We start from the raw sequence: 21,107 nt of genomic DNA, 5'->3' as shown, positions 1-21,107 counted from the left end.
GTTGGTTTGAAGCAAGCCCCTACAAACTTAATTTTATGTCTCCAAATTCTTGATAGCGATATTTTTTTGTTCCTGGCAATAAAGTGTTGTGATTATGTATAAAATAAGGTATTAGAATAGGTATGTGAGAGACTACATTAACTACATTAATATGTGGCATTTGATACTTAATTGGAAATATGAGTATTTAAAAGTATGTTCAAAACTTTTGAAGATAAGAAATGTTACAGATCTGTTACAAAGCTGTGTGGTTTTTTCCCCCCAGAAAAACTTGGAAGTCATTGATGGTTGTGTTGCAGCCATTCTGTGTTTTCATTCAAATGCTTGTTTTTAAGTCCAGTCTTTCATGATTATACTGTAAGAAGACAATTTTTTTTCCTTACAGTTTGGCCTGGGAAGGAAAATACTTTATCCCCTTATTTTGAAAAAAAGGAAAAATTAGGTTTTTTAACTCCCTTAGGAGAGTGGGGAACTTCATCAGCGGAAATAGCTGCATTAACAAACAGATCTATCGGTTGCATTCAGTAAAAATGCAACAAAACTGCAAGGGGGAATAGACATCAGTTCCCTTGGGTACAGTTAGCGTTTGCTAGTTAGAAGTACAAAATTGAGGTAGGCTTCTTACTGAGCAGTCAAAACTTTCTTGCTTTAAAATGTGTGCAAATGTCTGTAACAGGAGGTGACTTCTGAGTTTTGAGGTTTGTATGTAAAGCAAGGTGAACTGTAGTCAATGGTAATATTTGCTTTCTTGTACTTCATTAAACTGGAAGACTGATTTAAATTGGGTTCCTGAGCAATTAAGACTGTAGTTTCATATAGACATCAAACTGCTATTACCCAACATTGCTGCAAAAAGAAACAACCCACCAGAAAAAACCCCGTTGTTTATCTGGGTAAGTTCCTCAGCTTGATTCACTCTGTGTGGCCTTACAACCAATTATGCTGGCACTAGTAAGTGGTGGGAGATAAGTGGACTGGCTGATTTACACTGGTAAAGCTCTGCTTCTGCTAAAAATGTATGTGAAAGTGCAGTCCATATCCTGTTATGCTGCAGTTGCCAGCAAAAAAGAGCTATCAAACACTTACAGCATCCTTTGTCTTAAAGTTCTCAAATCACTTTATAAGGAAACACAATTCTCTCAGTTTTGCACCTAAAGAAATTGGAGCATAAGCTGATTCCTCCCCCCCAGGTGGTAGGCTCTAGGTCCCCTGATTTATGGTTTAAGTGTCCTGTTAATTTAACCTTGGTTTCTCATAGGAGTGTTACATTTGTTTATCTCAGCTACCTGTGGTGTAACCATAAAGTGAATATTGAAATACCAGATGAAATTATGACAAACTGCATAGATGCTTTCTCCTGAATTCCAGGCCTTTGGAACATGTTAAAAGGAATAACTCGTGTATGGACATTTTTTTTCTTCTCTCATTGGTATTTGTGTGACACAAGATCAATACCAACTGTTTCATCTCTGTTACCCTGACAATGGTGAACTAGTCATTATTCCTAATTTTGAATTAATTTGAACAAATGATCTAGATTACTAAGCCTCTGAGATATTTAGCCTTGTTGTCCTATGTTTTGGGATGAGTTTATGCTAGATGTTTCACTTTTTTGGAGGTGGTGATTCTTTCAAGTAGTATTAGCCAGCCTATATCCTCCCATTTGGGTGTCCAACACTTGTGGTTTTTGAAGCAGGTCTCTTGGAAAGAAAAGGAACATCCATAGCAAAACTAAATTGTAGTAAAATGGTCTGAATATAGTTACTCCCTTTTCTTTGGAACAAGTGTTTTTGACAAAGTATTGTCTATGTGGTCTTAAATATGGCATATTTTGAAAGTGGGCAAAATTAAATGACATATTAATTGCTCTCATGACATATTATATCTCTTAATACTTTGAGCAAAACTTCACTGTTCGTTATTAAAATTGACTTACTTGTCTGATGATCTTTTCCTTATTCAGTGAGCACTGAAGAATTGTATGCCACCAGACTGCAGGAAAAAAGCTTTAATATAACTACCAAACTACATTTATGTAAGGTTTCAAACCTGTCACAGGGCAAAGAAAGCTTGTGGGTGCAGTTATAGCACCTAAGATTTAGACTGTTCCATTAGAGATTTTTCTTTTTCTTAAGTGGTTTTCCAAGGAGAATGGGATTAAGTGGGTGTCCCTTGTTTGTGGTTTTTTTTTTTTTTTGCAGTCCTTATTTATGTAATACTTCAAGCTTTCTGGTTTTATTCATTTATGGGTAGCATGTATATTTAATTCATATAATTTGCATGTGTCTCAGAGGGTTCTTTTTCCTATTAATTTCTTGTCATATTCTTCCTCAGTCACTGAATCATTAAATGGTTTATGACAGTGCAAATACTGTACAAGTGAAGAAAGAATGACTTATGTAGACTATGTAAAACCTAGACACCTGTTTAATTCATGTCTAATATGAGACACTGTTACCTACACACTCCTCCTTTAAGAGACAAAAGATGCTTACGGACATCTGAATCCTCAAAAATAATGCTTCAGAAAACTAGGAATGCCAAATTCTGACACTGAGAAACAGAAACAAGAAAGTAAGAACATTTCAGTATTGCTGCTGTCAGGCATTGCATTATAGTAAAGGAACAGTGTGAGCTGAGCTTTACTGTTCTTGTAGTTGTCTGTGAAGAAAAGACAGTACTAAAATATGTCATTTTTGTATCATGTGCTCTAACTGGTCCTCCTCCATGGAGCAGTAGACACTGCAAAAGTTTTATTTCATGATACTGTGTAACTTCCTCAGTGTTTCACCTTAGTTGCTATATCCTTTACCATACCAGTTACAGTGCTTAACTAGCGTACAGCATGAATGCAGTTTTTTGGTTCTCTGCAACACAGGGTTCTTTCCCTGATGAGTCAGCTCCTTCAAAATGCAAATGTTATTTATTTGTTTTTGGCAGAAAGTTCTGTTTCACTTACCAAATGTCACAGCTATGCTCTTAGTGAATTTGATGCTTAAGTTGTTAAACAATTTTACAGTAAAAAAGCTTGATTAAATTTTCTTTTTCTTTTCCCCCTGTTCTCATCTTCTCTTATCTAAAATAGATATAAAAATTACTTAACTACTGACAAAGACTGGTTCAAGGAGACTTGAGCTAAGAGACTATGACAGCGTTAGAAAATGTAGAAAACCTTAAAAATGTTTAAGTGGCAGATGGTACAAGACATCATAAAGTTGCATGTGATGAGCTAGGCAAGTGTTTACTTTTTACTATGTGACTGCTGAAGAATGGATAAAGTCATGGTAATTACATACTCTCACCTGTGTACTTTGTACTTCTCACTTCCATCTATTTGTGGAGCTTGATGTCAGAATTGTTCAATGGCATAGGGTATTTGGTCCATATCCTAGCTAACTGGATAGTAGAGTTGGCACCTTCAGCTATAAAAGTGTTGGTGGAGAGAACGTGGATGATGAACGGAGATAGCACCCAGCAGAGAGGGAAGGTAAAGAAGCAGTTGATGGAGTGGCACAGCAGGTCATATCTGATGTTGAAAGCTTTGACCACACTGAGTTCCTCTTTACTCTGTCCACATCCTTTGCAATTCGGGACAGTTTGGACTCAAGGCACCTAAAACATTTTTTGTTAATGGACTGTTAGAAGCCTAACACAGTTTGTAATTTAGATTGAGTAAAGACTGCCTGAAGAAGTTGCTTAGCATGCTCTTAATAACTGTGAAGGCAGTTCTGCATGTGAACATTTCACTGCCACCAATGCTACATTGTGAACTTTTTAATGCTGTAATATAATGGGTTTTTTTGTTTCATTTTGTTAACAGGATAGCTGTTTTGGGTTGTGACAAACTCCAGCACTACAAGGAGCCATGGTTTCACAGTGAAGAGCCAATGCTTTCACAAGTTCTGAAACTACCAGCCAGTCTTCCTTGAGTTTTGGTGTGTGTGAGTCCTTGGTGGAGGTTGCATATATACATGTTTTCATGAAGAGAAGTGAGAAGCCAGAAGGTTATAGACAAATGAGGCCTAAGACTTTTCCTGCCAGTAACTATACTGGCAGCAGCCAGCAGATGCTACAGGAAATACGAGAGAGCCTCAGGAATTTACCTAAACCCTCAGATGCTGCTAAAGCTGATCACAGCATGGGCAAAATGTTGCCTGAAGATCCTAGGCAAGGCCGAAATCCCCCCAAATTTGTAACATATCATAAAGTTTTGCAGGAGATAAGAAACTCGCTTCTGCCTTTTGCAAACGAAACAACCTCAGCTGTCAAAGGGACATCAGAAGTTAATCGACAGATGCTGCAAGACTTACAAGCTGCTGGCTTTGATGAGGTGAAATATTTTATTTTCAAGATTTGGTGTTTTGTTAACTATAAGCTATTAGTGCATGTTGGAGGGGGAGTTGATCGTGGAATGTCTGAACAGCATATGATAAGCAAAATAGCTTCTTCAAAATCTGGTATGTTTCTTTCTAGGATGTAGTGAAACTGGCAGTAACGGGGGATGAAGAAGAACAGAAGGATTTAGAGAGGCTGGACGTATTTTTAAGCATCTTGTGCAGTTTGTTCTTATGTGGTAGGGGTAGGTTATTTTAATTATATCATTTTAGGCAGAGGGAACTGGACTCTCTAGAACATCGATTTTGGCTCTCATACTCAAGGGAGTTTTGGGTTGTGCTCAGTTAAAATATGTTGATAAAATACAACCATTCTACATTGAAAGGCAGTACCAGACATTTCAGAAATTAATTTTAATGAGGTCTTTACATCTGTGGCTTATGGAAACTCAAAACTGTGGAGAAAGAAATTTGGCTCTCCTTACTTTATGCACTTTGTCAGATACAGATAAAATAACAAGGTTCATGACAAAACCAGTTGCAGGGTGTCTTTTCTGCAGTATATTCTCGAGACATGAATGTCAAGTCTCTGGAAAAACTTGGGCACGAGTAATTATTCCGCTGTTACTTTCATTATAAGAACAGTGAACTAAATAATTTCTTTTTTATATTATTGAATAAACTTACTTCCAGTCATTGATTTCCGTAAGTGAAAGGAGTCTAAAATGTGGTTTCCAGGAATAAAAAATGAATACACTTAAAACTCCTGTGTTTTTTTTTTACTGGGACTTGCACATCAAAGTAAATTACACCTGTTTCCATGCCTTCTCTGTAAACTTGAGTACAAAAGCAGGTTTAAAAAAAACAGCTAGCAAACCACGCATCTTTCCAAGGGAAAAAGGCACAGTACCACAACAGGGATTGCCTTTACAGGAGTGCACTGCTTGCAGCAGTGACCAGCTCACGAGTTCTGCTGGCTGTGACACTTCAGTATTTACAGAGAGATCTACCTCTACCAAGAGTGAGATTCTCCAAAACTATTCAGATGGCTCTTCCTGAACAATGTCCCAATATCAGGTGCTGATGTGGTTTTTCCTGTTCTTTTCGCTTGCTCAAATACACGGTTCAAGCTTTGTTTTCAGTAAGAATGGAGAATTTTATAATGATAAATGATTTTGTAATAATTTGCTCCTGCTCTGTGTTTTTTTGCTGATGTTTGGGTTTTTTTGTGGTTTGGTGGTGTTGGTTTTTTTTTAAATAGATCAGTTCTCAGATCCATTTTTACAGATTGAACCTGCAGTCATTTTTGCAAACTGAAGAATGGTGTGTGGCTGGATAATAAACTAGAAACGTACCTTAAGATGGTATTTTTGTTGGATCCTTTGTATTTGAAGCCTTTAGCTCCACTCTTTGTTCTTGGATACAACTGAGAATTCTCAGGATGCCTGTGATTATATGGACTTTTTTCAGGCACAGTGCCAGCGTAAGCGGTTTCTGCCATGTGTTAACCCACAGTTGTGTTGCCATGCTAGTTTATATAGCATTGGCCCATGAACTCCACCAGGAACAGATACAGCTGAAGTAGGAAAGCATATTTGTTGGTGGAGAGTGTTTGAGAAAGCAAGGAGGAGTGAAATGAGAGTGTATTTTATCTGGGATTGCTTTATAGACTGGATCATAGCTGGGGTGTGTTGGCCAGCTGTAAGTGGCTGATCTGGGCTGTTTCTGACTTCCATTAGGGATGTGTTTGGTTTAGCAGATTACATGCAGAACTTTTTAATTTCATGATCCCAGGTGCATTACTAGCTTTCTGTAGACACTAGCCTACCTAATATGTCTATAGTAGGGTCTAACTATAACTGCTAGATACCAAGTCCATTTTTTGTTTTAATTTGCTCTGATTTGAACCTATCTATATAAGCAGTGTTTCTTCATCTCAGCTGTTAATGACATTTAATCAAGCTGTTGAAACAGTACAAATTTGTCTCTTTGCCATATTGTGGAGTCACTGCTTGGTGACTCAGTCACCACTTGGAGTTTGGAAACATTATGAATTTATTTTTCACCTTCTTTTTTTAAATATATTGACCATCACAAATGTTCTGATTATTTCCCCCTACTCCTCAAGTAGTAGGTAGTGTTCAGGGTTAGAGCTGAACTTATAGATAGATACCTATCAGTATCAGGTGTGTATACATATAAAGAGAGAGAGTTAATATAGATAGTAATATATATGTATAGTAGTTATGGGAGAATGCAGTTCATTGTGTGTGTGTGTGGTTTTTTTTTTTTCTAAAAAATCCTAAATAGCTTACAGGAAATACCTTTTGCATATTAGAATTGAAGTTCGGTCCTCATCTGTTCAGTGTAAGGTGATATTCTTCAAGAAATTAAATATTTCATGTCACATAGGTGGCCAATGTTTTTTGTTCTTCAGCTAGAGGGGAGAGAGATCCTTTGGCCCTTACTCAGGTCCTCTGGATAGTGTAGAGGGAACTAGATTTCATCTCTTAAAATATTGCTGGTCCTGTACTTTGAGATTCTGTGTGTCTTTATGGCTTGGTGATGTGAACTTGTTGATTTAGGTTTCTATGTTGTGGAATTACTTGGCTAAAAAGACGGTAAATTTGGTTTTGAAACTGATTAATAAGAAAATTAAAGTCAATAGGTAGAAGTGAATGATGGGTCCTATACTCTGGACAATGTAACCCTCTGTTTGCACAATGGTAAAATAGCATACTGATGCTGAAAATGTACTACTTTGCAACGAATCGGTCTTGCCTATGTTAGTAGAAGTGTTGAAGATGTAACTGTCTCGTGAAGGAGCTATGAGATCAAAAGCTGTATCTGCTTTTTCCAAGTGTCAGCTGGTCTGTAAGCATTGCGACAACCTTATAGTATGTATTTTTTTGTTTTAAAATCCTTTTTTAATGTTCTCCTTTGTTCACAGAATTTAATTATTGTTGTTTCTGAAGGCTGTATGGAATTTTGTATGTTTGTAGTGTTAAAAATGTACACAGGCGTGGTGAAAGTATAAATATGGGTTTGAATTTGATACTGACTACTTCCCTTCTGAGCTCTCTTCGATTTCCCATTCATTTTAGTTGGTTGGTGAATGCTGGCACTGATATGTAACCTGTTCGGACATAATGTGAACTGAAATGATTGCTTTGATATTGACAAAGTATGGCCATAACAAATCACTAAAGACACTGTGCTTAATTATAGGGAATTATGCTGTGAATTTGTTTCAGACTTGAGTCAGCTGCACAAATCCCATTCAATGTAAGTGGGAGAGCAGTGCCTTTTAACCATCTCTGAAATTCAGCTTCTGTTGCTTCACCTCGATCTCATTCAAGTCAGTGGAAAAACCACTGGCCTGTAATATCTTTTCCATTGACAGAGCTGGGATTGGCCATCAGATCAAAACTTGTGTTGGGATCTCTAAGAACGCAGAGCCTAAATGTACCACCGAAATAATAGAATTTCTGCCAATAATGTTGTCTTCATCAGGCAGAATTCTTAGGGAGAAACTAATGGATACTTGTTGACAAAAAATCATGCTGAGTTGAAGGAAAATGAGCAAAAACCAAAGTTCTGAGGTTTACAGTAGGGTGTCTTTCATAGAATAACTTAGGTTGGAAGATACCTGGTCATCATGTAACTAGCTGTTACCTGGCTAGTGTCTTATCAGTGCATATAAGCAAACTGTTTGTATGAGTAGCAAAGTGACATGATTTACATCAAACTACAGTGTTTGAACAAGTTACCTGTTTTTCTGAAGATCCAGACTGTAATAGTGTTTTAGAGGTTCTGCTGTGGAGAAAAAGGTTTAAAATTAGTTTTAAATCAGTTGAGAGAAATCAGTTATGTACTTTGGTGAAATTACTGGAGGATATTTGGCTGACTAACCATGATTTTTTGTATTTTTGCCATTTTTTTTGTAATTTATTTTATGTATATAACTTTGTCTTTAGGATATGGTTATACAAGCTCTTAGACAAACTAACAACCGTAGTATAGAAGCTGCCATCGAATTTATAAGTAAAATGAGCTACCAGGATTCTCGTCGGGAACAGATGGTTGCAGCAGCGGCAAGACCTGTAAATGCAGGTATGAAACCACCAGGTAGGTGTATTCATGGTAACTCAGTAACTCACTGAGTGTATTCTTATAGGTGAAAAATATAAAATAGCAAATTTCTCCTTCATGTGCTCAGAATGGAGCAGAAGAAATGTTGAGATACTGGTTTTTTCTTTTAAAAATAGCATGTAAAGTATATAATGTAATTCTTCTGAAAGATAGGTGCATTTGACATTAATTTCTTAAACATTTCTTTTTATAACTGTGTAGTTTTAGTATTGTATGTAAGTATTTTATACAAGGAATGGCACTCAGGTCTCATTTTTAGTAATTTTTGTCCCTCACTGCTGTGATGCCCATATTTTGTTCTCAGTGTCAGGTGCCATTTAGAAGTCAGTGGTGAGCACCGAATTCTTATTTTAATTTTTTGTCTCTCTTTTCATACACTCTCCCACACAGCAGCACTACATATGTGAACTTTTGTGTATATGTATAATTTTTGTGTGTGTGTCTATATATATGTTTATATATCATATGGCTACGGTATTTGTATTTTAGGATGTCCTGTTTCAAGAACCTGTGCTCTACTTAATTTTCTACTTGGTTTCAAATTTTGTTTGTATGTTTTTTTAAGGCACACATCATGGTTTTTAGTTAGAGGACAGACTATAGCTTTAGTAGCGAGTCAGAATTTTGCTTCTTGCTATTATTGCTTTCAATACATGCAAGCAATTTTTAATACGTCTTGATGTTTTTCTCTTTTCACCAGGTTTTAGTAGCATACACCTAAACAAACGGTAACTTTCAAATGCAGCAGAAGTACTAAACTTCTGTTTGACTGGAGTGCTGAGCTGTTAGCTCTGTAAAGTTACGTTTTAAATTGACCATATTGCCAGTCTTGTTCAATATCTTTATGGATGATCTGCATGAGGGGATCGAGTGCTCCCTCAGTAAGTTTGCAGATGACACCAAGCTGGGTGAGAGTGTTGATCTGCTCAAAGGCAGGAAGGCTCTGCAGAGAGATTTGGACAGGCTGGATCAATGGGCGGAGGTCAACTGTATGAGATTTAATAAGGCTAAGGGCCGGGTCCTGCACTTGGGTCACAACAACCCCATGTAACGCTACAGGCTTGGGGAGGAGTGGCTGGAGAGCTGCCCAGTGGAAAAGGACCTGGGGGTGCTGGTTGACAGCCATCTGAATATGAGCCGGTAGCATGCCTAGGTGGCCAAGAAGGCCAACAGCATCCTGGCCTGTATCAGAAATAGTGTGGCCAGCAGGAGTGGGGAAGTGATAGTTTCCCTGTACTCAGCACTGGTGAGGCCGCACCTCAAATCCTGTGTTCAGTTTTGGGCCCCTCACTACAAGAAGGATACTGAGGTGCTGGAGCATGTCCAGAGAAGGGCAACGAAGCTGGTGAGGGGTCTGGAGCACAAGTCTTATGAGGACCAGCTGTGGGAACTGGGGTTGTTCAGTCTGGAGAAGAGGAGGCTGAGAGGAGACCTCATCACTCCCTACGACTACCTGAAAGGGGGTTGTGACGAGGTGGGTGTTGGCCTCTTCTCCCAAGTAACTAGTGATAGGACAAGAGGAAATGGCCTCAAGTGGTGCCAGGGGAGGTTTAGATTGGATATTAGGAAAAATTTCTTTTACCGAGGGAGTGGTCAAACATTGGAACAGGCTGCCCAGGGAGGTGGTGGAGTCACCATCTCTGGAAGCGTTCAAAAAACGTGTGGACACGGCACTTTGGGACATGGTTTAGGGGGCATGGTGGTGTTGGGTTAATGGTTGGACTTGATGATCTTAAAGATCTTTTCCAACTTTAATGATTCTGTGATACAGGTCTGAGGAAAAATTAGTAGTCAAGAGTAGCAAAGTACAGCATTATTTTCATTTAGTCTGTGAAGCAGGATTAGTCAATGCTCGTATGAAGCTGCTAGCTAAATGCCACCATTTAGCCGTGACTTTTGTTGTTACTTGCAAAGATATAGTGATTAAACACATTTTTTTACTGAAGATGCAGTGACTTTCAGCAGTTACAGTACTGTTTGAGCAGTTACAATACTGTATGTGTTTACAAGTATCACAGTAATAACTGTAAAAAGCACAAGACTGCATGCACTATCAGTTCCTTGCATATTCTGTTTTTATGATGCAAAATAACATCTGTGAAGTGAATATATTGTGGAGTTTTGTTCTGTAAGTTTTACTTTCATACAGTTATAATTCTTGCCTCTGTACAACACTTTTACACTTTTAAGATAAAGACTTAACTCTTAAAATTAAAGTATTTAATCAAATTTCACATGCAAGGAATATAACAATTTTGAATGAACTGTATGCATACAAGGGTGTAAGCAGGCTGTTTGATTTTACAGCATTCAGTTAAATTTTATTTTAAGAACACTTCATTTATAAGCGTTAAACTGGAAGGAGTAACAACATGACTAAACCTATTTTTCCATGCTGTTGCTTTTTTGTGTTTGTACTGAACATCTCTTCCAAGAGTTGCTTGTATGCATGATTTAAAATACATAGTGTGCCTAATAATTTTGCATATTACCTTTTTTTAATTAAAAATTGAGTGCATCGGTAATTGAAGCAACATACATATTCAGAAAAGTAATTTCTAAAAACACTGATACTATAGTTTCATTGCATCTTTTTTGCTCTTATGCTGTGTACTGAGCATATGACCATAGCATGCTGTGTATTACTAGATAGTAGTAATTAATATAAAATATAAATATAAAAATAACTTCACTTTCATGTGAAGTACAATGTCTTATGCTGTGTTGGAGAATTTCCATCCTATTTCTGTGACAATTAATGCAGAAGAGTAAAATATTCAAAGCAGTGAATAGAAATAATTTCTAATCATATAAATGCTGTGTTTCCTTCTTGTAAAAGCAGGGACTGTACAGCAATCAGTTAACCGCAAGCAGAGCTGGAAGGGTTCTAAGGAGTCCTTGGTTCCTCAGAGGCATGGCCCTACCCTGGGAGATGGTGTAGTTTATCGCTCAGAAAGTCCCAGCTCTCAACCTGATGTAGGAAGGCCGTTATCTGGATCTGGCATTGCAGCATTTGCTCAGGCTCATCCTGGCAACGGACAGAGAGTGAATCCCCCGCCTCTACCACAGATAAGGAGTGTCACTCCTCCTCCTCCGCCTCCTCGGGGACAGACACCCCCTCCAAGGGGAACTACTCCTCCACCTCCTTCCTGGGAACCAAATTCTCAAACAAAGCGTTATTCTGGAAACATGGAATACGTGATCTCCCGTATTTCTCCAGTGCCACCAGGAGCATGGCAGGATGGCTATCCACCTCCGCCAATGAATCCTCCACCCATAAATTCTTCCACACAGGGTCAGAGAGGCATGAGCGCTGTCCCCATTGGCAGGCAACCAATAATCATGCAGAGTTCTGCTAACAGCAAATTTAGTTTTCCCTCAGGAAGAGCTGGAATGCAAAACGGCAATTGTCAGGCAGAATTCATAGTTCACCAGAATGTGGTGTCTGGGAACTCAGTGAGTCGCCAGCCACCCCCATATCCCATGAATCCAACTAACAGGCAAAGTCCCACAGCACTACAGATGCAGGCAGGAGGATCTGCTCCTCCGTCAGCATACACCAATGGGAATCTTCCTCAGGCAATGATGGTGCCAAATAGAAACAGTCACAACATGGAACTTTATAATACAAATGTACCTGGGATACCTGCATCCTGGTCACAGCCTTCCCCTGTGCAACCACAGTCATCACCTGGCAATGGGCATGACATGCCTGCATGGCAACCCAATGTTCCCGTACGGTCAAATTCTTTCAACAACCATCATGGAGGTAGGCAGAGTCACTCTAGCAGCTCTCAGCCTTCAGCTACAACAGTAACAGCGATAACACCAGCTCCCATTCAGCAACCAGTAAAGAGTATGCGCGTGTTAAAACCAGAGCTACAGACTGCCTTAGCACCCACTCACCCTTCCTGGATGCCACAACCAGTGCAAACCATTCCGACCATTCCCTTCTCTGAGAGTCCATCTACAAATATGGCAGTTATGTCTCCGGTGGCAGAGGCTCCAAATTACCAGGGTCCCCCACCACCTTACCCAAAACACTTGTTACACCAGAATCCATCGGTCAGCCTGTATGAGACAGGACCCAAGCTCAGCAAGGAGGAAGCATCTATTTTATCCAAGGAGGATGAGAATGAAAAGAATTATGAATGTATTGATTCAGCAGATAAAGAAAAGAAACAAATTACAACATCACCTGTTCCTGTTAGAAAAAACAAGAAAGATGAAGAAAGAAGAGAGTCTCGCATTCAAAGCTATTCCCCTCAGGCCTTTAAATTCTTCATGGAGCAGCACGTGGAGAATATACTCAAGTCACATCAACAGCGTTTGCATCGGAAGAAACAACTAGAGAATGAAATGATGCGGGTAAACTCTTTCTTCTTTCTAAATCTATGACTAGAGGACTGTTCCCATATTAATTTTAAGGAGTATGTCATAATTGTAGAATGTTTAAATAGTACAGGTAGATAGAACGTTGTGGTATATCGCGGTATTGAAGTATATTTTTTATTTTTGTGTTTGAGATGTGGCAAATTCTTCATTGCTTTGTTTACATACTTCATTGTTGTCTTAGAAATTAATTTTAAGTAAGATTTTTGGCATGTCTAAATGTAGCTCATCGGGCTTATGTATGATAAGGCAGCAGAAGCAAAATCATTGTGTGAGCTGAGATTAAACTACATGGCTCATAGGTTTTTGTTAATGGGTTCTATTTAATCCTGAGTTTTGAGTGTTATATGCAATATTTTAATTACTTTTTTTAAATAAACACTGCAGGTACAAGTGGTAGGCTGGTTAGTGTGTTTATATAGTCACCCAAACAGTGATACCTTTTGTGTTCTGCATTTGTTTCCAGTAGCAATAGGGCTTTCTAGGTTCAAATCCCAAAAATCAGTATTTAAAAGTTACATTTTTAGAATGAGAGAGACATGGTACCTTTTGCCTAAGTATTTTATAATTCAGGCTGTATAGGTATCTGTTTAAACAAGGGGTAACTGAATGGGATGATAAAAAGAGACATCAACAAAAACATGTAAAATCAACTTCTTTGTGCCTACATGAAGTCAGTTGTCTATTTTTGTGATTTCAGTATTCCAGTAAATCGAATCAAAAGGGTAAAAACTGGAGCTGATGTATGCATATGTTATTTCAAAAGAGAAAATAGTGAAAAGTAGTGCAATTAGTATTTGTAGAAGTGGAAATTTGAGTTGTATTACTTAAATGTTTCTTAACAATTGTAGTTGAAAATTTGACAGAAGTACGATGTACTTTTTAATTTATTCTATGAAAGAATGCATTTGACTTATGACACTTTCTTGAAGTGCTGTTTTTTAAATCTATGTTTTCTTACTCTTTGAAAATTCTTACTGTAAGTTGTAGTGTTTTATAAGTGTGTGCTTAATCACAAATATGTAAATATTAGCAAGATTTCTTCCCAGAACTCTTTCTAGATCTTTATTCTTAGTCTTCTCTCTTTCCTTTTCACTTCCACTAACAGCTGGTTTAAACTGTTAAGGTGTGGGAAGCTTTCCTGAACTCTGTAGCCTCCATCCCTGTGTAGACAAGTAAGATTTTGGAGCAACAGTACTTATTAAGAATAGCATGATCCCTTTTTAGGGGGCTTTGCATGCAATCCTGCATCAAAATTAAGCATGAATTTATTTTGACTATTTTTGAGTACTTAAATGTAATATTATAATTAATGTTGATTTGCAAACTTCACTTCCCCTTCTTACTGTGTTGTGTTCCATAGTAAGCATAAGTATTACTTACATGAAAGCACTGATGTAACTTTTCTTGATAATTTTCTTGTGCATTTAAAGCACCCTAGTAAATCTCTTTTCTTATATGAAATGCAATTTATAGTATTTGTACTAGATTTAAAGCTGGGATGTTTAATTACAGGCTGAAGGGTAGAAAATGGGGTATTATGCTACAGCATAATCTTTTTCATCGGGGTATAGGGGAGGACTCCCACAATAATAAGGTATATTTTGGGTCTTTGTAAGAAGGAGAAATGGAAACTAGCTCATCATTTATTTTCAGGAAGTTTAAGAGGATTAAACAAGTATTGAATCCCTTCTTTTCTTTGCTTCGGTAGGAATTTTGAAAGAAAACAAATACCAGAATGCATCTTTACAGAAACAGTTACCTTCACAGGATGCTGTATTTCTACCATAGGTGATATTTCTATGCTGTCAGGTTTCCTAGGGAATAGAGTGGAGCCGTCTCAAAAATATTTCATTCAGATGTGTGAATTTGCCCAAGAGTTATGCTAGATGTCTTTGCCGCAAAGAAGTTCATGATTTAAGGCACAGCAAAATGAGAGAGGAGCAAAATGAGAGCTAGTTGTGTGATACCATAGAGCTATTCAGGAAGCTCTTGTGTCTGGCATTGACTAGAACTAGGCAGAGGTGTATGTGCATGAGTGGTTGTGCAGCTGACAAAGTTGGTTAATTTTTGGTAAATGCTGTAGCTGAGGAGAGTTCTATGGAAAATACAGCAATGCAGAGAGTGATCAGTTTGTGATAAACATTTGTTTTAGTGGATGGCATAAGAAAAAATGACGGTGGGTTGAGGGAAGAGATGACAAATTGGGGTACTTAAGCTATTTTTCTTAGAACAAAACTGTTAGGGTGCAGCAGCTAGAGAGCAGGTACCAGAAGGTAAAGCTGCAAGGTTTTTGGAGACTCTGTTTGTACATCTTGTAGTGATTAGTTACTGTATTGGGTCTCACTCCTCCTAGAAAGAATATATTATTTGCCAGTTTTCTAACTGATCAGTGGGGTTCAGTTTTTGTGCAAGTGAGCCTGTACTGAAGCAGACTTCATGGTTCAGATGGGACTTGAGAAGGTGACCCACCATTGTCAGAACTTTAACAGGGACAGGTCTTCGGATATCTTCTTGACATGTGTAAGTCTTCAAAAGTCCCTCCTTCTGCATTGAAGTGTGCTTTAAGCATGTTCATTCACAGAAAACTTGAGATGTTTCTGTTCTGGAAGACAGTGCCTGGATATTCCTGCGGTAATGTGGTGAGAGAGACAATTTCTCAATTTCAGAGTAGGGAGTTGAACCTGTTTCCCACATCCAGTCTTGACACTACTGCTACCCAGTCCTAGGTAGATCCTACTGCCTCTCTGATGTCAACAAAAAATTTTGTCTCAAATTTGAGACAGCTGTCCCCATTTAAATGTTACTGAGTTGATACTCCTTGTGGAGTTCATTTGAGTAGACAAGCATTTGTATGCGTTTTCCTAACTGCATCTCCTTTGGATCCCTTTTTGTTATGATGCGTGTAAAAAAAAAAAAAATCTGTGTTCTAACAGTACTTTCTTTAATAGGTGACATATAGCATCCTGAAAGCATTTTTAAGATACTGCATGATACCTGATTGATCTTTTATCTCACCTTTTTTTTCAGTCACATCTATTATATTTTGTTTAAAGTTATAAGTTAGGCAAAGTAGAAGTCAGCTTATACAGGCCTAGACTAGTAGTTACCTAATCCTGGTGATTGTCCTGAGTGCTGTCATGCAGATGGTATTTTAAGCTTAAGGACATGGAAGCAGCAAGATTCAGCATCAAGAATCAATAAGATGTGACAATAAGAAATGGAAAACTTCTAGAATAGTGCTTGAGTAATAGTTGTGATGTTTGCAGGGATTCAATTTGACCACGTTCAGTTTTATGATCAGAATGTCCAGGAAAAAATAAGCAAATATACTGTAGGTTGAACTTGGAAATCGTTGCTGTAGGATGGTGATTTCAAGCCAGGCAGATACAATAATTGAGATGCTATGAAAAAGGGAACGTACAAGATTTTGAAAATGCTGACAGAAAACAAAAGAAGGAATGAACGTAAAGCTATGTGGTGGTAGTGTCATAGAGAAAAGAATATAAAAAAATTGAAGAAAAATTCTGCTCACATTAAAACCAAAAAGGGATATTCTGATTCCAGGACCTGAAACGTGTCAAGAAAGATGGCACTGGAATTGAATGGCACTTTAAAGAAACTGAAGCCAGCAAAAATGCACTAGGAGGAACCCCGGTTGGAATATGACAAGAATGCTCAGTGTGTTTCTCATAGATAAGGGTTTCCACGCTGTAGGTGATGAGTTACGTGTGGCCTGTGAGTGCTTCAGCTGACAGAATGTTGGTGGCTTTGGCCAGAACACCAGGGATGTCCATTCAAGTTAAGGATATGTACACAGCTGGGAGCCAAGAACTGATACCATGGGGAGGAGTGAGACACTTCAAAGAAATAACTCTGCTCAACTTGTTGGAATGGAGAGCGGAGAGTGGTAGAGGGAGCATGACTGAAATCCTAATAGAAAGAGCTGGGTTATGTGGTAAGAAGAAAATCAGGTCTTGGCTTGTGGCAGAGGCACGTGCTTGGTGTGGGTGGACAGTAGGAAACAGTGCCATGTGGATCCAGTTTGTGTAGATACACGGGGAAGCATGAGAGTGAGAGAGTCGCGTACTCCCTTCTGAAACTGAAATTCCACTGACATGGTCAGGAAGTTTAGTGACTTCTGCTTTAGCTAATCTAGAGTGTGGAAGCCTTTCCCACTGCAGCTCCTTAGTTAGCCCTCAGTGACTTTACTCTTAGGCATGGTTTCCTTTAGCTCTGCAAAGGGAGTCAGGGAGGTAGTTGATGGACACTGTTACTCAGATAACTATTATTTGCAATTACTATCAGTAGTTTGTAAATTACCCTTTCACTCCTTGAGGACATACTCCCTTCTCAAGAACCTTCTGGTGCATGGCACCTTGTGCATTTTGCTGTTGAAAGTGATCACATGCTTTGTTTTGTATCACTCCTGTAACGTTTTCATAGAATCCGAATCCTAACGTGTAAAGAAAAAAAAAAAAGGAAAACAGAAACCCTTAAAGTATTATTTCCCATGCCGCATATAAGTATTTGGTTTGCTTTGCTTAAGCCTTGTAATTGTAAGAAGATCACCAAGAATTAAGAGTACTATTCACTCCTCAGATTTCATTCTGTTTGCTGCACAGGTTGGATTGTCACCAGAAGCCCGAGATCAAATGAGGAAAATGTTGTGCCAGAAAGAGTCTAATTATATTCGTCTAAGAAGAGCTAAAATGGACAAGTCGATGTTTGTAAAAATTAAAACCCTGGGAGTTGGTGCATTTGGAGAAGTTTGCCTAGCAAGAAAAGTGGATACTAATGCATTATATGCAACAAAAACTCTGAGGAAAAAAGATGTTTTGCTTAGAAATCAAGTTGCTCATGTTAAAGCTGAGCGGGATATCCTTGCAGAAGCTGATAATGAATGGGTGGTTCGCCTGTACTATTCATTCCAAGATAAGGACAATTTGTACTTTGTAATGGACTACATTCCAGGAGGTGATATGATGAGTCTCCTAATTAGAATGGGTGTCTTTCCAGAAAATCTGGCACGGTTCTACACAGCAGAACTGACCTGCGCAGTTGAAAGTGTTCATAAAATGGGCTTCATCCACAGAGATATTAAACCTGATAATATCTTAATAGACCGCGATGGTCATATTAAATTGACTGACTTCGGGCTCTGTACAGGTTTTCGATGGACCCATGATTCAAAATACTACCAGAGTGGTAAGAGAAGTATTAAAGGTTTCTTTGTTATTTTGTTGACATGTCATTCTTTGTAAGGAATTGAATAATAAATGAGTGGAAAGGTGATTCTGCTGTTTCCTTTCTGAATATCATCTAACAATATGTCTGTACACCACTCAAATTATAGAAGGCAACGTTTAATTAGGGAGAGTTTGTGAGCATTGATTCCTTAAGGGAGAAGGAATGAGCCATGCTGCTGTAAGTTTGCCGCATTAGTGGCTTCTGAAATTTGGAGAGAGAAAATCACCGCAGTAGCAGGATAATTAACACAGACAACAGCCCTAACCCTAACAACAGCTAAAAAAAAGTTAGAGCAAAAGAATTGTCATTGTTCTAAGAGTTACAAAATACGTATTTTGCAATAACCTATTTTTAACTTTCAAAAAATCTTCAAAAATGTTTTTTAAATTACTTTTGCCTTGTTTTTATCAAAATATCATGTATCTTAGGCCAGACTGTTACACAGTCTCTGGAGAGAAGTTGAAGATTTAAAATCTGATTTTATTTTTTGATTATTTAAATATTGGGGTTTTTCTGTTTACAGAGGAGCAAAACCAATATACACTATGTGCCCCCAATGAGGTTATGTTAAGGAAAAACTGAGAAAAGAGCAAACTTGATAACTTCTTATTGTCAAAAATTAACTTAAGCTAATGTCCTCAAAAGTTTGTATTTTATACCATAAGCAAAAAGTCAAAAACCTGATGTTAATGACCTTTTTAGCTCTCAAATTGATTGTTGAAACAGATTCTGTCTTATGAGAAATGTTAACAGATAATGAAAATTTCGTACTAGTTAAGGACTAAAGTAATCTTCCTCAATTTTGGCATCTTTCTCACTCATAGGTGATCATGCACGCCAAGATAGTATGGATTTCAGCAATGAATGGGGTGACCCAGCAAATTGCAGGTGTGGAGATCGGCTGAAGCCACTTGAACGGAGGGCTGCACGTCAGCATCAGCGCTGTTTGGCCCATTCCCTTGTTGGCACACCCAATTATATTGCGCCAGAAGTATTGTTAAGAACAGGTAATGTATTTTTGTACTGCAATCTTGCTGCAAAGTAACTAATATTCCAGTAGCTTGCTTCACCTTTCTTACACTGCCACTTTTCCCAAGTATATATTATTTTGGCAAAAAATAAATTCTTGTTAATATGGAAATCTTAAGCAAGTATTGAATAGGATTCTCTTGTGAACCTTTTTTATTCTTAGAAATATGAGGCTAAAATTATACTAAGGCATTGACTACCTTGTTTGGACTTAATTTCAGGTTACACACAGTTGTGTGACTGGTGGAGTGTTGGAGTAATTCTCTTTGAAATGTTAGTGGGGCAGCCTCCATTCCTGGCACAAACACCACTGGAAACACAAATGAAGGTAACTTTAAAAGTCTGGTATTAACAGTCTGAAGAAACAGGCTTGAAACTTACATAGTCTTCCTAATTTGTAATGGAATCAAAGGTGATTTTTTTTGAGGATGCTGCTCTATCCAAGCATGTTATAAACTAACAGGATTTTAAACTTTACATTACTGTGGCGGTGCACCTAATTTGCAAAGGGACTTCAAGGTTTACGTTCGTATCTTTTATCCAGTCATGCAGTAAACATGCCAACTAAAAATCATGTTTCACATCTCAGCTGTTCCCTTTCGCTTCTTGCTTCTCCTCTTCCAGCATCTGGGTATTCTTTTCCCACCACTTGGCTTCCATGCCTTCTCACCTGCAGAGGATTTCCTTTGGTGATGTATCTGCAGGTGCTCAGCATGCAGAGGTGGAGGAGCAGCAGATGACTGTGGCTGCTCAGGGTGACTGGCAGCTCAGAACCGTTGGTCCCTCCCCTCCTGAGCCTCAACTGTTTCAGAGAAGCCACCAGGGCAGTCTTCTACAGATGCCATTTTTGCAAAACTGCATTCAACTTGCAAGATACTACTTGGCTCAAATATAGTGCAGTATTGATTTTTTTTTTTTTAAAGTTTAAACCTGCTAATCTTTCCAGTGCATCAAATAAATCAGAATTTGTTTGCCTCACCTTGTTTTTAAGATTGAAAGCCATGAGCCTAATCTCAGGTTCCAGGTGCTGGATTTTTATGGTGTCCTTGTTGGTTTATAGCAGAGGTATTCCATGCCAGACTCTTATTTAGATTTGGAATGTGAGTAAACTTTACTTGGATTTTGCCAGATTTCCAGACAAAATACGCCTTGTGTTTCTGAAAGAGCAGCTTCCTGTTTTCTAGTCTATCGTGTGAAAATGTTTACATGTGTTGAATGATTGTTTGTGGCTGTTTGGTTTTAATTTTCACTGTGTTCTTTTTATGAAATTGTAAATAGAGTAACACCTCTTTTTGCTTTAAAGGTTATCAACTGGCAAACTGCACTTCATATTCCACCTCAAGCTAAATTGACTCCAGAGGCCTCCGACCTTATTATTAAACTTTGCCGGGGGCCAGAAGATCGTTTAGGCAAAAATGGTGCAGATGAAATAAAAGCTCATCCATTCTTTAAAACAATTGATTTTTCAAGCGATCTACGGCGGCAGTCTGCTTTCTACATTCCCAAAATTGCTCATCCTACGGACACGTCAAACTTCGATCCCGTTGATCCAGATAAATTGTGGAGTGATGATGATAAGGAAGGGAACAGAAATGATACACTTAATGGGTGGTACAAAAATGGAAAACATCCAGAACATGCTTTTTATGAGTTCACCTTCCGAAGGTTTTTTGATGACAATGGCTACCCATACAACAATCCAAAGCCCATTGAGTATGAGTATGGTAGTTCCCAAAACTCAGAACAGCAGTCAGATGATGATGATGATGATGAACAGGCAGGTAGAGGAGTTCAAAATCGTGACCTGGTTTATGTTTAATAGAGGAATAAAGATTAAAAACTAAATAAACTTATTTTACAGCTGCAATTTTTGAAAAGTGTCTTCTCTTAAGAGAATTGAGAGAAGATTACTAGGGTAAATACATGCACATTTTTTTTTCTAAACGCTAA

At 38.2% G+C, this 21,107-nt stretch overlaps 1 protein-coding gene across 1 annotated transcript; it reads left to right on the top strand.

The window, feature by feature from the left end:
* Positions 1-3,979: 3,979 nt before the first annotated feature.
* Positions 3,980-21,019, top strand: LATS1 (large tumor suppressor kinase 1). The gene is made up of 7 exons (XM_010294489.1): positions 3,980-4,330; positions 8,312-8,462; positions 11,329-12,854; positions 17,504-18,086; positions 18,953-19,135; positions 19,379-19,485; positions 20,461-21,019. Exons 1-7 carry the CDS (start codon positions 3,980-3,982, stop codon positions 20,974-20,976), a joined length of 3,417 nt encoding a protein of 1,138 aa, XP_010292791.1. The 3' UTR covers positions 20,977-21,019.
* Positions 21,020-21,107: the final 88 nt, after the last annotated feature.

This window comes from Phaethon lepturus, unplaced genomic scaffold (genome assembly GCF_000687285.1).
Source record: "Phaethon lepturus isolate BGI_N335 unplaced genomic scaffold, ASM68728v1 scaffold23179, whole genome shotgun sequence".
Taxonomy (NCBI): domain Eukaryota; kingdom Metazoa; phylum Chordata; class Aves; order Phaethontiformes; family Phaethontidae; genus Phaethon; species Phaethon lepturus.
Note: the sequence above shows the minus strand (reverse complement) of the source record. Positions and strands in the feature narration are given on the sequence as shown.